Below are 14,096 nucleotides of genomic sequence, written 5' to 3' on the forward strand. Positions count from 1 at the left end.
TGGTGTGTTTAAAAACTGCTGACGCCTTAGCATGAATCAAAGAACTGGCGCCAAGCTGTACAAATAGTCATTATATTATTCACTGTCATATGCTTGCAGTTTAAAAAGAAAGCCAGTTTCACTTAAGAATGTCTTCATTAAAGTAAGAATTATTAATCTTATTTAAACTTGACCTTTGAAAATACGTCTTTTTAATATTGTGTGTGACAAAATCGGAAGTACATACAAAGCCCTTGTGCTGCACACCAACGTATTATGGTACTCTGGATGAAAAGCAGTTAGGCAGTTGAGCTGAACTAGCTTTTTTTCATGAAATGGCTATGTTTTACTCCAAAGAATGACAAACTATGAGATTTTTCAGATTGGGGTATTGGTCATGCAATTCTCAAGATATGTGTAAATCTGAGTATTTTGCACCTATGTTTATATGCATAAGGTCATAATTCACTGGGCTGAAATTGAGATCCACATTTATTGGTAGTATGCTGAGCCAGAGGCTGGCTGATCAGAGACCTCATTTGTAACCTGATTTTTAGGTCACATTGTCTTGTGAATATTAGTACTTTCCTTTCTGGGAAAAGGACACCTAAACAGGGAGATTACATTAAAGAACTTAAAAGTGGTTCTTTCCCGTTCCCCATTCACATACTTTGAGAATAACTAGGAGTAGGATTTTCAGTCTTCTCTGTGGGTCCTGGGAAGCCCCGTTAATGGCCTCCTACCAGTTTTTGGCTCAGCTTGCTCATTTCAGGTCAGTCGATTAGGCAGCCTTAAAATAGCCACTGCTGTTCAAGGAGTGGTTTGGGTTTTTTCCCCCTCTCTTTCTGGCAAGCTCAGAACTGCTTGTCCTATTTTTCTTTGATTCATGGGCTCTCTTCCCATCCTTGAAAGTGCACCTAACTTACTGGGTCCTTGGCTGGCCTTTGCCCCTGCCAACCCTCTTAGACATTATCAGCTATTCTTTTACTCTGCCTCAGCGGTACGTTCCAGCCATATAGGCACACAACCCCCCCCACCCCCGCCCCCCGTCCCCAAATGCATTACTTGTAGCTACTTGTGACATGTTTGTCTTTCTATCACAAATAATAAACATTAGTCCTTAGAGCCTCTTCTTTGAAAGTAGGCCTCTTTTAAATGGCATCTTGTGGTCTACTACATTATTCTCCTTTAATTCCTCTTCACACTGCCAAAGTTGCTGTTTTCCTTATATAAAAATTCTGTTTTTCCTCCCTACTAATTTTGCTTATAACCCTTTGTTCTCCCAGAATTCTCCCAGAATGTCCTTTCCCATTTCTAAATTTTGAAATCCTTCAAAAAAAAACAAAAACACCAGCTCTAACACCTTTTCCACAAAGCCCTTTTATCTAGAAAAAAAAAACTTTCTGAACTCTTAGGACTTAACATATACCTCCTTTAGAAGTGTTTTCGTTTGTTTTTTTGTTTGTTTTTTTGTTTTTTTTCTTTTTTGCGGTACACAGGCCTCTCACTGTTGGAGAGCACAGGCTCCGGACGCGCAGGCTCAGCGGCCATGGCTCACGGGCCTAGCCGCTCCGCAGCATGTGGGATCTTCCCGGACCAGAGCACGAACCCGTGTCCCCTGCATCGGCAGGCGGACTCTCAACCACTGCGCCACCAGGGAAGCCCTTTCATTTGTTTTTAATTTACCAATGTATGGACCTGTTTATGTTTGTCTCCCTCCCCTACTGTATTATGAGCTACCCATGGGCAAAGATGTGTCTTATGTCTATGTTCCCCAGACTGCACTGTGGAGATAGATGATAATCTAGTGAATGAATGGAGGATTTCCCAGTTTTTGTGGAAATTCAGGATCTAAAAATTTGAGGATGAAAAGATACTTCCAAAGGCTCAGTTTATCCCCCTTCCCCTAGAGAGAGTTTAGTCAGTGACCAGCCACATCAGTTAGTCTCTTGAGGGACCAGATTTCTGTTCCAGGCAGGGGTGAGCCATTGCTTTCCAGGGAGGAGTCATTTATTTACTGTGACCCGGGGCCATTCCCAGAAGGGAGGTGGAGCTTCCCTAGAGAGGCAGCACACCTGTGCAAAGTACTCCTCGGAGATCCTTCCGGCCCATTCGATACATAGGTCCAGGGGGCGGCATGGATTGGCCACGTCAGCACACTTAATCATCATGCGCTTAATCAGGATTTGATTTTCAGGAAAGTTCTTCCCAATAGGGTTGCATTCACAGTCACTGCCTTCAATCTGGAAAACAGATGGTCACATCAGGGTTGTTTCAATATGATGGTGAAGCCCACAAGGGCCAGCTGACCAGATATTAGATGGCAGTCACCCAGGCAAACTTAGGCATGAGACTTGATGAAGGAGGCCTTCCCATCCTTAATTCCATATGTGATACATTGATATATTCTTGGGGACGGGGAGCAGTCAAACAATACAAACACACAGAGCTTAAAAGGTCAAAGTCCCTATCACCACCCATCCACAACCTCACTTTCATTCTCTTCCCCAGAGGTAGCTGCTACAAAGCAGGGGTTTTTTTTGTTTTGTTTTTAATAATTTGGTATGTAATCTTAAGGAAGGAGAGCTTTTCTCCCAGTTTTATTAGGAAATGTGTAAAAGCACAAATTCCACTTTCTTAATACATTAAAGATGGGGAAATGCCACATACATGTGACCCTTCAATTATTTCTTGATTTCTTTCTACTTTATATGCCTGATAGCTCCCTCTCTCCTGTGACCTTCTGTCCCACCCCCAGTTACCCACCTCCTCCCACTTTGTTCTTTCTCTTAAAGTATGTGTCCACTCATGCTTTCCAGGCTGCTCTTCTGGCTGGGTGGTAGGGAGGGTGAAACGTGTTGGGGGTACTAGGAGCAGCAAGTGGGCCAGGGCAGGAGCAGGTATGTTCAGCCATGTTAAAAAGACTGGTTGTACACTAATACCTACCTAGTGATGGATGTCAGCGGTCCAGAGCCAAGTGGCCAGGTCTGTGAGTAGGCTTATGTAAATGCGACAACAGGCCGATTATACAAAACCTAGAAGACTACAATTCCCTGATTTCAAAGATACCATAGAACTGACTGTGTAAACATCTAATTAGCTCTCCAGAACTCTGCCAAGCTGAAGGACTGTATGACATTTAAGGATTTTATTTGTTTTGTTTTGGGACTGGATCTATTTATTAAACCATCAATAGGCAGAATTATATTCTGAAGGTTGGTATTTTGCTTACTTACCATTGGGAAGATACTGCTTGCTATAGTTACTGCGGTACATAAATCTCAACAGAGTTGGGGGCTTACTTGGATAGATGACCTTCCCAACTCTAAATTCTATGATTCTGTTTAATTTCCCCCTCTTAAATCCCCATATCCTTGCTCCCATAAGTCCTCTGTGGAAGGAGAGGGTCCTGGCATTGTGCTGTGGAATCCCTGGGGGATGGAGCAGAACACAGGTGAGGTGGACACTGTTCCTCCATCCAGGCTGGTCATGTGATGGGTCCTACACAGGTAGTTTCCTTACTGATCATCAAGTTACATCTAAGACAACTACTCCTCATTCATCCACATATGCAACCCTCATACAGGAATGAGTGAAAAGCTTTTCTAACTTTATGGGGCTATGAACAGCTTTACGGTATGAGAGGGCAGTTGATCTCATTTTAAACAGTAAGAGATGTGAACTTATGTCCACGTTCCTAAAACCCAAGTTTGTAGGGACTTAAGGCAGGTCTAAGGTACATCAGTAAATTTTAAAAAGGAGAAAGATTTGTATTTTTGTTTTCAACTAGTCACTCCCAATTTAACTTTCTATAGTCTTTAGATACTGATAGGCTTTTAATGCAAATCAGCAGGATTATAGTTCTTTAAAACATCTAATTTTGAGGTCTCCCAAGAGCTCAAAGAACAGAGAACTAGAAAGGCTCTGAATCCCCTAAAATGCTACTATTTATTCCAGTCTCTGCTGTCTGCAGGCTCCTTTCATCATAGACTTTGGGCCTACTTTTGTCACCGCTGGCTTTATCTCAGTCAGGGCCTTTCTTTCAAGGAGCTCAGAGTTACTGTGGACACTCTCAGTCTATTCTTGTCCTTAGGGAAAACAAGTGACCAGTACTTTCAGCCTTCTTTACCAACTCCAAGCAAATAACCATCTTGTATTCAAGATGGAGAGAAAATGCTTTGAGGCCAGAGTAGGCTCTAATGGAAATACGTTCTGGTGTATCTTATTACATGGGAAATGCTTACCTCAGCTGCCATTGGCTTGTTGATGCTGTTCACAAATTTGTTCACATGTTCAAAGTGTTTTGTCATCTCTGTTGCTAAAACCATATCGATAATAGCCTGGCGCAGTGTTCGATAATGGTTCCTAAAATAACCAGAAGACAAAGTGCCTTGTTCATATCATGTCCCGAATTAGAACTGTTCTACCATTTCACCACACTTGCCACAATCTAGGAGGAAGCTAGGGGCACAGAGTTAATGAGTGAAGATCACAAAAAAGTTTACCTGCTCATCTTCCTACTAAGCCAGGACTTGGTGACACTATTCCATTTTCCCCAGTGACAGCTGACCTTCATATGATTTATGAGTATTAAAAAAAAAGAAATAAGTGTCTCAAGGGCACTTATTTCACAAGGTGATTCCCTTCTACCTTCCCTTGGCAATATCAAAACAGTGAGGTGAAAGGAAATGACAAGTTCCTTCCCTACAAGGCTAGTACAGCAACCTGGTGAGCTGTCCCATGGCATTCAGTGCAGACACAGTGATTCTTGTTACAGAGAAGTGTCATTATTTCTTTTGATGATGGCATTGGAAGAAAGTTTTCCAAATGAGCAGTTCTCTAGAGTGCAATTAGATAGAAGTTGTAATGGAAGGAGCAGCAACCCTGCTCAAAATCACCCAGTTCCTATCATCTTTTTCTAACTTCAAGAGCCAGAATGGGGAACTGAATAAAATTGGCTATTGGCAAGAATTCTTCCTATGAAAGTTTTAAAAACAATACTTGATACTGATGAAGCCTTCAGTTGAAGGTGGAATAACTGGTCTCCATATTTTCTCAGGTTTATGGAGACCAAACAGATGGGTTCAGGTTCATGTTGACAAGTCATCCTTGAGGCCTGAGTGAGCTCTGAGCTCCCTGTATACTGCCTTTTCTCAGGGGTCTGCACTCCAGCCTGGCTGGTGCTATGTAGGAAATACTTATAGCTTGATGGCAGGGTGGTGGCTGGCAAGAGGAATTGCTCCTATCTGTTCACATTTGGCCAACTCACCAGAGGGGGAAACCTGCCCCACCCTGTGGACTCCAGGAGCTCTGCTGGGACCATGGAACACTGTCTCCTCAAGAGTTAGGATTTTAAGTGACTGAAAATTGGGCTGGGGAAAGATGGGTAAGGATACATTTTCCTCAGGTTACACCAAAGACAGGATGTCCTTTTGAGAGGATAAAAATATCTGCTATATTTGTTAGTAGTATAATCAATATTTATAGAGTGCTTTGCAGTGTATAAAACATTTTCATGAACTCACTGAAGACCAGATGGAGTTTAAAAAGATGAACAGTCTAAGCGGAGAATGGAGGAGGGCTGGCTGCACATCAAAGAAATCTATGTGGTCAACGTTTGTGTACATCTTTATGATGATGTCCTTGCAGCACCTATGAAACATTTAGCAGGGAGTGCTCGCCTTCTGAAGCAGCTCAGGGTAAAGGCACAGCCGCCAAAGTAGGAGTGAGAGCGATGTGACGCCGGGAGGGAAACCCCAAAGAGGCCGCAGCTGCAGGAGGCCGGAGTCCTGGCCGCTGTTGGCCTTCCCTGAGGGCTTCGACCAGGCCCCACAGGCTGCACAGCAGCTGAGCGCCACCCGCCTCACGGACGCCACCCTGCCTCACGTCGCCGACCCAGTCGCCCTGTTGCCAGAATGAGCTGAAGTCTGAAAATTGCTCAGCAGGACCAGGCATAGCACAGGCCTCTTCTCTTGTGGTTTCACTTGCCAAGACCACTGTCTTGTTAATTCTGAGCTCTTCTCACAAGTGTTCATCCAGGGGCATCTACCCCAGCCATGTGGCTGAAAGGGTCTTGGTGCTCCAGCCTGGTGTCAGGCCTGAGCTGTTGACGTGGGAGAGGTGAGTTCAGGAAACTGGACCACCAGGGACCTCCCAGCCCCACGTAGTATCAATCAGTGGGAGTTCTCTCAGAGATATGCATCTCAACACTATGACCCAGTTCCACCCAACAGCCAGCAAGCTCCAGTGCTGGATGCCCCATGCCAAACAACTAGTGAGACAGGAATGCAACCCCACTCATTAGCAGAGAGGCTGCCTAAAATCATACTAGGTTCACAGACATCCCAAAACACACCATTGGATGCAGCCTTGCCCACCAGAAAGACAAGATCCAGCCCCACCCACCAGAACACAGGCACCAGTCCCCTCCACCAGGACACCTACACAAGCCATTGAACCAACCTCACCCACTGGGGGCAGACACCAAAAACAATGGGAGCTATGAACCTGCAGCCTGCACAAAGGAGACCCCAAACAGAGTAAGGTAAACAAAATGAGCAGACAGAAATATGCAGCAGATGAAGGAGCAAGGTAAAAACCCACCAAACCAAACAAATGAAGAGGAAATAGGCAGCCTACCTGAAAAAGAATTCAGAGAAATGATAGTAAAGATCCAAAATCTTAGAAATAGAATGGAGAAAATACAAGAAATGTTTAACAAGGACCTAGAAGAACTAAAGAGCAAACAAACAATGATGAACAACACAATAAATGAAACTTAAAATTCTCTAGAAGGAATCAATAGCAGAATAACTGAGGCAGAAGAACGGATAAGTGACCTGGAAGATAAAATAGTGGAAATAACTACCACAGAGCAGAATAAAGAAAAAAGAGTGAAAAGAATTGAGGACAGTCTCAGAGACCTCTGGGACAACATTAAACGGACCAACATTCAAATTATAGGGGTCCCAGAAGAAGAAGAGAAAAAGAAAGGGTCGGAGAAAATATTTGAAGAGATTATAGTTGAAAACTTCCCTAACATGGGAAAGGAAATAATCAAGTCCAGGAAGCACAGAGAATCCCACAGAGGATAAATCCAAGGAGAAATACGCCAAGACACATATTAAACTATCAAAAATTAAATACAAAGAAAAAATGTTACAAGCAACAAGGGAAAAGCAACAAATAACATACAAAGGAATCCCCATAAAGTTATCAGCTGATTTTTCAGTGGAAACTCTGCAGGCCAGAAGGGAGTGACAGGATATACTTAAAGTGATAAAAGGGAAAAACCTACAACCAAGATTACTCTACCCAAAAAGGATCTCATTCAGATTAGACAGAGAAATTAAAACCTTTACACACAAGCAAATTTAAGATAATTCAGCACCACCAAACCAGCTTTACAACAAATGCTAAAGGAACGTCTCTTGGCAGGAAACACAAGAGACGGAAAAGACCTACAAAAACTAAATACAATTAAGAAAATGGTAATAGGAACATAAATATCGATAATTACCTTAAATGTAAATAGATTAAATGCTCCAAGCAAAGGACACAGACTGGCTGAATGGTTACAAAAACAAGACCCATATATATGCTGTCTACAAGAGACCCACTTCAGACCTAGGGACACATAAAGACTGAAAGTGAGGGGATGGAAAAAGATACTCCATGCAAATGGAAATCAAAAGAAAGCTGGAGTAGCAATTCTCATATCAGACAAAAATAGACTTTAAAATACAGACTATTACAAGAGGCAAAGAAGGACACTGCATAATGATGAAGGGATCAATCCAAGAAGAAAATATAACAGTTGTAAATATTTATGCACCCAAAATAGGAGCACCTCAATATATAAGGCAAATGCTGACAGCCATAAAAGGGGAAATCGAGAGTAACACAATCATAGTAGGGGACTTTAATGCCCCACTTTCACCAATGGACAGATCATCCAAAATGAAAGTAAGGAAACACAAGCTTTAAATGATACATTAAACAAGATGGACTTAATTGATATTTATAGGACATTCCACCCAAAACCAACAGAATACACTTTCTTCTCAAGTGCTCATGGAATAAATATTCCCCAGGATAGATCATATCTTGGGTCACAAATCAAGCCTTGGTAAATTCAAGAAAATTGAAATCTAATCAAGTATCTTTTCTGACTGCAATGCTATGAGACTAGATATCAATTATAGAAAAATTGTAAAAGATACAAACACTTGGAGGCTAAACAATATGCTACCAAATAAACGAGATCACTGAAGAAATCAAAGAGGAAATCAAAAAATACCTAGAAACAAATGACAATGAAAACACAATGACCCAAAACCTATGGGATGCAGCAAAAGCAGTTCTAAGAGGGAAGTTTATAGCAATATAATCCTACCTCAAGAAACAAATTCTCAAATAAACAACCTAACCTTACACCTAAAGCAATTAGAGAAACAAGAACAAAAAAACCCCCAAAGTTAGCAGAAGGAAAGAAATCATAAAGATCGGATCAGAAATAAATGAAAAAGAAATGAAGGAGATGATAGCAAAGATCAATAAAACTAAAGGCTGTTTTTTTGAGAAGATAAAATTGATAAACCATTAGCCAGACTTACCAAGAAAAGGAGAAGACTCAAATCAACAAAATTAGAAATGAAAAAGAAGTAACAACTGACACTGCAGAAATACAAAGAATCATGATAGATTACTACAAGCAACTATATGCTAATAAAATGGACAACCTGGAAGCAATGGACAAATTCTTAGGAAAGCACAACCTTCCGAGACTGAACGATGAAGAAATAGAAAATATAAACAGACCAATCACAAGCCCTGACACTGAAACTGTGCTAAAAAATCTTCCAACAAACAAAAGCCCAGAACCAGATGGCTTCACAGGCCAATTCTGTCAAACATTTAGAGAAGAGCTAACACCTGTCCTTCTCAAACTCTTCCAAAATATAGCAGAGGGAGGAACACTCCCAAACTCATTCGACAAGGCCAGTATCACCCTGATACCAAAACCAGACAAAGATGTCACAAAAAAAGAAAACTACAGGCCAATATCACTGATGAACATAGATGCAAAAATCCTCAACAAAATACTAGCAAACAGAATCCAAAAGCACATTAAGAGGATCATACACCATGATCAAGTGGGGTTTATCACAGGAATGCAAGGATTCTTCAGTATATGCAAATCAGTCAATGTGGTACACCATATTAACAAATTGAAGGATAAAAATCATATGATCATCTCAATAGATGGAGGAAAAGCTTTTCACAAAATTCAACACTGATTTATGATAAAAACACTCCAGAAAGTAGGCATAGAGGGAACCTACCTCAACATAATAAAGGACATATATGAAAGACCCACAGCCAACATCGTTCTCAATGGTGAAAAATGAAACCATTTCCACTAGGATCAGGAACAAGACAAGGTTGCCCACCTTCACCACTCTTATTCCACATAGTTTTAGAAGTTTTAGCCATGGCAATCAGAGAATAAAAAGAAATAAAAGGAATCCAAATTGGAAAAGAAGGAGTAAAACTGTCACAGTTTGCAGATGACATGATACCTACCATACACAGAGAATCCTAAAGATGCTACCAGAAAACTATAGGTAATGAATGATTTGGTAAAGTAGCAGGATACAAAATTAATGCACAGAAGTCTCTTGCATTCTTATACACTAATGATGAGAAATCGAAAGAGAAATTAAGGAAACACTCCCATTTACCATTGCAACAAAAAGAAAATACTTAGGAGTAAACCCACCTAAGGAGACAAAAGACCTTTATGAAGAAAACTATAAGACACTGATGAAAGAAATTAAAGATGATACAAACAGATGGAGAGATATACCATGTTCTTGGATTGGAAGAATCAACATGGTGAAAATGACTATACTACCCAAAGCAATCTACAGATTCAATGCAATGCCTATCAAACTACCAATGGCATTTTTCACAGAACTAGAACAAAAAATTTCACAATTTATATGGAAACACAAAAGACCTCGAACAGCCAAAGCAATCTTGAGAAAGAAAAATGGAGCTTGAAGAATCAGGCTCCCTACTTCAGACTATACTACAAAACTACAGTAATCGAGACAGTATGGTACTGGCACAAAAACAGAAATGTAGATCAATGGACCAGGATTGAAAGCCCAGAGAGAAACCTATGCACATATGTTCACCTTATCTTTGATAAAGGAGGCAAGAATATACAACAGAGAAAAGACAGCCTCTTCAAGAAGTGGTGCTGGGAAAACTGGACAGCTACACATAAAAGAATGAAATGAGAACACTTCCTAACAGCATACAGAAAAATAAACTCAAAATGGATTAAAGACCTAAATGTAAGGCCAGACACTATAAAACTCTTAGAGGAAAACAGGCAGAACACTATGACATAAATCACAGCAAGATCCTTTTTGACCTACCACCTAGAGAAATGAAAATAAAAATAAATGGGACCTAATGAAACTTAAAAGCTTTTGCACAGAAAGGGAAACCATAAACAAGATGAAAAGAGAACCCTCAGAATGGAAGAAAAAGTTGCAAGCGAAGCAACTGACAAAGGATTAATCTCCAAAATATACAAGCAGCTCATGCAGCTCAATATCAAAAAACAAACAACCCAATCCAAAAATGGGCATTAGACCTAAATAGACATTTCTCCAATGATGTACAGATTGCCAACAAACACATGAGAGGGTGCTCAACATCACTAATGATTAGTAAAATGCAAATCAAAACTACAATAAGGTATCACCTCACACCAGTCAGAATGGCCATCATCAAAAAATCTAGAAACAATAAATGCTGGAGAGGGTGTGGAGAAAAGGGAACCCTCTTGCACTGTTGGTGGGAATGTAAATTGATATGGCCACTATGGAGAACAGTATGGAGGTTCCTTAAAAAAACTAAAAATAGAACTACCATATGACCCAGCAACCCCACTACCGGGCATATACCCAGAGAAAACCATAATTCAAAATGAGACGTACCACAATGTTCATTGCAGTACTATTTACAATAGCCAGGACATGGAAGCAACTTAAGTGTCCATTGACAGACGAATGGATAAAGAAGATGTGGCACATATATACAATGGAATATTACTCAGCCATAAAAAGAAATGAAGTTGAGTTATTTGTAGTGAGCTGGATCGACCTAGAGTCTGTCATATACTGTGAAGTAAGTCAGAAAGAGAAAAAAAAATACCGTATGCTAACACATACATATGGAATCTAAAATAAAATTTTAAAAAAAGGTCATGAAGAACCTAGCGGCAAGACGGGAATAAAGATGCAGACCTACTAGAGAATGGACTTGAGGACACTGGGAGGAGGAAGGGGAAGCTGGGATGAAGTGAGAGAGTGGCATGGACATATATATACTACTAAACGTAAAATAGATAGCTAGTGGCAAGCAGCCGCATAGCACAGGGAGATCAGCTCGGTGCTTTGTGACCACCTGGAGGGGTAGGATAGGGAGGGTGGAAGGGAGTCGCAAGAGGGAGGGTATATGGGGATACATTTATACATATAGCTGATTCACTTTGTTATATGGCAGAAAGTAACAACATTGTAAAGCAATTATACTCCAAGAAAGATGTTTAAAAAAAAAAGATGAACAGTCTAAAAAGTACAGTTCAGTTTATAAGGTTATTATTTTACTGTCTGATAGAATGGTACAGCCTTCCCCCTAAGAGGAAGCTAAGTACTTGGAGAAGTTAGGGAAAACTGAATTTCCCACTTACATTTTACAAACCTGAGCACAAGAGCCCGAGCACACAAACCTGTCAATATTCTTGAGAATGTTGCATTTGCTGTCCTTGACTGTGAGCTGGAAGGCCAGGGCTGTGTGGTGACTCTCCAAGACAGCAGTGTCATTATAGAGCACGGCGAGTTCACTGCCTGCGTTGCACAGGAAAGAGTTGGTCCTTCCTGGGTGATCCACGTCATGGACTGTGGCAGCAATCAGGGCAGCCACCTCATCTAGCTGATCGAGGCTTCCCTGGGGTCAGGGGGAGGCAAGGTTGAGCATTACCCACTGGATGTAGGAGACCTACACTCATCCCTGTCTCTCTGGAGGGGATGAGCCAGGGTGTCCTTCTCTGACTTCCTAGAAGTTAAGAGACCACCTAGGGTATATCACATCACCTTGCCGTACTGTGGATTATCTGGAGGGAAATAGAAATCTGAGTAGCAGTTATAATGGATACCTAAATTCTTTCTCCAGAGTTCATTCACTCTAGTTCTTCTGCAGGAGGATGCCAAACAGGCCTTTTCAAATGTATGCTGTGTGGCATATTGCCATGACTCTCTTCTGTGAGTGGATAGAGAAGAAAGTGGCCTAGGATCACAAGTGTTACTTTATTTGCCTACTTCTGAAAAGATTTTGAGGGTATGGCAGTAAATGGCACAGATACAACAAAACTTTTCACACAAAAATAAAAGGATTACAGCCAAGCAACACAAGAGGATCAAGGGCAAGAAGAATTTTCCCAGGAAAACTGAGGGTAAGGGGGCTCTTACAGTGAAGAACACAATTCAGCTCTGGGCTAGCAGGTGGGAAAGGCTAAAAGGGAGACCCTCTTTCTAATGCTCTCATTATGTAGTTAAAGAACACAAACCAGAGCATCAGGGGATACAAATGTTTTTTCAGCTCACAGCTTTAGGAGGAAGTTGTCAAATGGGCTACTGTTATATAAGAGACACTGTATTTTATGAATTCATTCCTTTAGTTATCACTTATTGGATGCTTACTGGGTGCCAGTTGTCATGCAGAGTGCTGGAGTTAGTGATGAATTATACTGGCATAGCCTGCACTAATGGAGTTGGTAATTTACTGGAGAAGGCACAAATAAGGAAACACACAAACACAATTAACTTACTGTGAGATGGGTTAAGAAGGGGAGTACAGGTGGTTTGAGAGAGTAACCATGAGGCTTCATCTAGTTTAGGGCAGTGCTGTCCGTTCAACTTTTCTGTGGTGATGGAAATGTCTGTATGTGGGCTGTCCAACATAGTAATCCCTAGTCACTTACAGCTCCTGGACACTTGAAATGTGCATGCTTGAGGAACTGAATGTTTCATTTTATTTAATTTTAATTAAATGTAAATAGCCACATGTGGCAAATGGCTACTTATGGACAATGCAGGTCCAGAGGGTGGGCAAGAATGGGTTCTCTAAGTAAGTGATTTTTATGCTGGAACCTGAAGGATAAGCAGGAATTAGCCAGGCAAAAAATGGCAAGGGAGAGAAATCCAGGCAGGAAGATCAGCCTATATGATGCTCCTGACGTGAAACAAACGAAGTGGCTTATTCAGGAAACTTAAAGAGCATCATTGTGGCTGAAGGGTAGTGAGTGAGGGGGAAACTGGTCCCCAGGATGAGGCTGGAGGGGTGGGCATAATTTTTGGTTTTCCTGAGTTGCTTTCCTAGGCTGTGGGAGAAAAAATTGCAAACTGCTTCTCAGATGCTAATAGGTAAGGAACAGTGAATCTGAAGCTCAGCCCTGAAAACTTTCCTGAAAGCTGTCCCTACCAGAAGGAAGCCGTTTCCATTTCCAATCCTGACCTCCTGGAGCTGGTGGGCAATCCTGGCTTGCCTCTAGTCCACGTGAACCGGTTTCCTGAGGGGGGACAGCAGTTGCTGCCATTCTTTTCAGCTCTTCTCAGAGACCGATTTTGTAATGCCCAGGGCAAGCAAACATGCCTAGCCCCCTTTTGCTGCTGGTTAGGAGAGCCCATGGTAACCCACAGGCACAGTCAGAATCCAGAGCTGCCCTGACTTGGCCTCCACACTCACTGATTCTCCCTGTGCAGTGAGGACCCATGAGGGCCAAACTTTGGGCCTCCAGCTAGTGCTCTTGGAGTATGTTCAATCTTGTTTGGAGTACGGGGCCAATTTATTTTTAAATTCTTCAATGACATAGATTCAAGTAAGTGGAATAGACAACAAATAGCATTAGACAAGACATGTCTTTCCTTCCAACTTACACTGATTTAGACCTGGCACTTTTACAAAGATACCAATAAAGGGCCATGCCCTGCAGTTTTGGTGGGCACTGTCTAATAATGCAATGTCTGATAAGAAATGCA

The 14,096-nt window shown here is 41.5% G+C and overlaps 1 protein-coding gene across 7 annotated transcripts in view; it reads right to left on the reverse strand.

The window, feature by feature from the left end:
• The window catches only part of PDE8B (phosphodiesterase 8B), a gene marked incomplete at its 5' end in the record, with an annotated part of 391,344 nt that overhangs the window by 5,963 nt on the left and 371,285 nt on the right, over positions 1-14,096 (reverse strand). For all 7 annotated transcript variants that reach the window (XM_082621924.1, XM_082621927.1, XM_082621926.1 and 4 more), the window contains 3 exons: positions 2,055-2,222; positions 4,224-4,344; positions 11,789-12,006. In XM_082621924.1, the coding sequence (XP_082478050.1) occupies positions 2,055-2,222; positions 4,224-4,344; positions 11,789-12,006 (507 nt within the window). The remainder of the gene's footprint in view (positions 1-2,054; positions 2,223-4,223; positions 4,345-11,788; positions 12,007-14,096) is intronic.

The sequence above is a fragment of the Mesoplodon mirus genome, assembly GCF_964341445.2.
Source record: "Mesoplodon mirus genome assembly, chromosome: 5".
NCBI classification, from domain to species: Eukaryota; Metazoa; Chordata; class Mammalia; order Artiodactyla; family Ziphiidae; genus Mesoplodon; species Mesoplodon mirus.